This window comes from Silene latifolia, chromosome 2 (assembly GCF_048544455.1).
Source record: "Silene latifolia isolate original U9 population chromosome 2, ASM4854445v1, whole genome shotgun sequence".
NCBI lineage: Eukaryota > Viridiplantae > Streptophyta > Magnoliopsida > Caryophyllales > Caryophyllaceae > Silene > Silene latifolia.
This window is the reverse complement of record NC_133527.1, coordinates 11,847,425-11,849,427: the sequence shown is the minus strand read 5'-3', so window position 1 is coordinate 11,849,427 and position 2,003 is coordinate 11,847,425. Positions and strand designations below refer to the sequence as shown.

Below are 2,003 nucleotides of genomic sequence, written 5' to 3'. Positions count from 1 at the left end.
GATGGGTTTTTAGGGTGGGTAGGGGGATTTAGTAGGGGGTAGTGTTTTTCTAAGGAGGCTAGTGGCGTGAAGAGCTATGGATTGGTGAATTTCGACGGGGGTGGAGGCGAGCCATGGATGGGGTGTAGGTGGGGTCAGTTCGTTTGGCGTTGGGGCATAGTTATAGGGCTAAGCAAAACCGGGACCGTATCGGGTACCCGGTTTTTAAAACCCAAAATTTTTGGTTCCGAATAAGATACGGTTTAACCGGGTATACGGTTTTCGGGTACCCGGTTAAACCGTATATACGAAATGCGGGTACACGAATACGGTTTTTTGAATTTCCATTAAAACCATTGACAAAAATTGGAAACACAATTACCAAGTACTCAAGTCAACTACTCATTGCAAATTCACAAAGTCTGCTTTAAGGCCAAATAAAGGCCTGCCAACTTACAAGTTCCTAGTTAAAAGTCCAAAAAAACAGAAAGTTCAGTTCGAGAGTACACCCAAATGGTAAATATTACTACAATACAATCAAAGTGTCTAATACGCAAAACAAAACGAAGCAACGGCTAGGGTAAGTAGTAAGCCTTCAATTCTTCAAGATTCTGTTTCCTCATCGATCATGATGACAGCATGTTGTAAGATCAAGTCTTTCATATCTACCATCACAAATCAACAAAAACAATCATACATTGAAATTTAAGGAGATACAAAAAAAGTAAAACTTCAAATATAAAAACAAAGTTTGAAATAATATTAAACCTTCTTGTAGTCTTTCCATTTCATTCAAGGCATCTTCTATGACAAGAGGAGAATAAGTAGTCCGGAGCCAATCTCGTGCACATATAAGGGCCTCCACCGTTGATGGAGCTAAGGAAGTACGAAATGAATCTAATATTCGACCCCCCGTGCTAAAAGCCGACTCGGAAGCTACGGTAGAAACCGGGATGACAAGCACATCTCTAGCCATCAAAGAAAGTTTGGGATATCTTTTTTTGTTATCCTTCCACCATTGTAATATATTAAAAGATAGATCCCTACTTTCCCGGTCATCTTCTAAATACTTCTCCCAATCCGTTTTCTTCACAATTACACACATTATTACTCTCACATTCTTTTGAGTTGACACCCTTAGAAGTAGTACTTGAAGAGCATGAAGCTTCTTTGGCAGCCGTAGTAGCAGCATAGTTGTCGAAAAGAGATTCGAAAAAGTAACTAATATTCAAGGACAATAGTTTACCTTTATCCTGCCCATATGCTTTTTTCACCATCCAATCAACATACCCAAACTTCCATCTTGGGTCAATGATTAGAGACACAAACATAAGCAAATTGAGATTCTCAATTTTACCCCAATATTTGTCATTTTTCAGCCATTTTTTTAATGCCTTCATTTTTATGGAGAAGATGCTCGGATATTACTTGTCCAACACCAAAGATCACATCTGCATAGCTATTACTAGTGACATAACGGGATCCCGACATTTTCAATGTGGCATCCTAAAATTTTTTCAAGAAAGGTAGAAAGTAAGCCACTTCTTTCCAATCATCAGCTAGAAGGGGTTCATTAAGTTTTCTCATTTCTTTTTGAAGTTCAGTGTCTTTATTAAGCAACAAACCAAATGCCTTTTTGAACTTCATGGCAGTGTCTAACATCAAATAAGTGGAGTTCCACCTAGTCTCAACATCTAAGCATAAAAGATTTTTAGTAGAAATTTTTTCCTCACGAGCACAAGCCATAAACTTTTGGGTTCTTGTCGGCGAAGACCTTACAAATTTAACTAAAGTTCGGATTTTAAGAATTGACATTTCTAGATCAGTCAAACCCTCTTTCACTACTAAGTTCAAGATATGAGATGCACATCTCATATGCAAATATTTACCTTCCATAACATCACATTCAGAATTATTGAACTTCCTCCTTAAATAATCAACAGCAACATCATTAGAACTAGCATTGTCTACGGTTACCGTCATGACATTTTTCAAGTCCCAACCCGAAAGACATTTCTCAACAC

At 37.9% G+C, this 2,003-nt stretch overlaps 1 protein-coding gene across 1 annotated transcript; it reads right to left on the bottom strand.

The window, feature by feature from the left end:
- Positions 1 to 582: 582 nt before the first annotated feature.
- LOC141633937 (zinc finger BED domain-containing protein DAYSLEEPER-like) lies at positions 583 to 1,379 on the bottom strand. Its single transcript, XM_074446284.1, has 3 exons — positions 1,083 to 1,379; positions 748 to 988; positions 583 to 644 (listed from the first exon to the last, which is right to left on the bottom strand). The coding sequence occupies exons 1-3, from the start codon at positions 1,377 to 1,379 to the stop codon at positions 583 to 585; spliced, it is 600 nt and encodes a 199-aa protein (XP_074302385.1).
- Positions 1,380 to 2,003: the final 624 nt, after the last annotated feature.

Excerpts from the sequence above, each read along its gene's own strand:
- LOC141633937 (XM_074446284.1), bottom strand. The coding sequence starts at position 1,379 with ATGAAGGCATTAAAAAAATGGCTGAAAAATGACAAATATTGGGGTAAA. Across the intron at positions 989-1,082 it reads AAGAATGTGAGAGTAATAAT|GATAACAAAAAAAGATATCC; the intron begins GTGTGTAATTGT and ends CAATGGTGGAAG. Across the intron at positions 645-747 it reads AATGGAAAGACTACAAGAAG|ATATGAAAGACTTGATCTTA; the intron begins GTTTAATATTAT and ends TTGTGATGGTAG.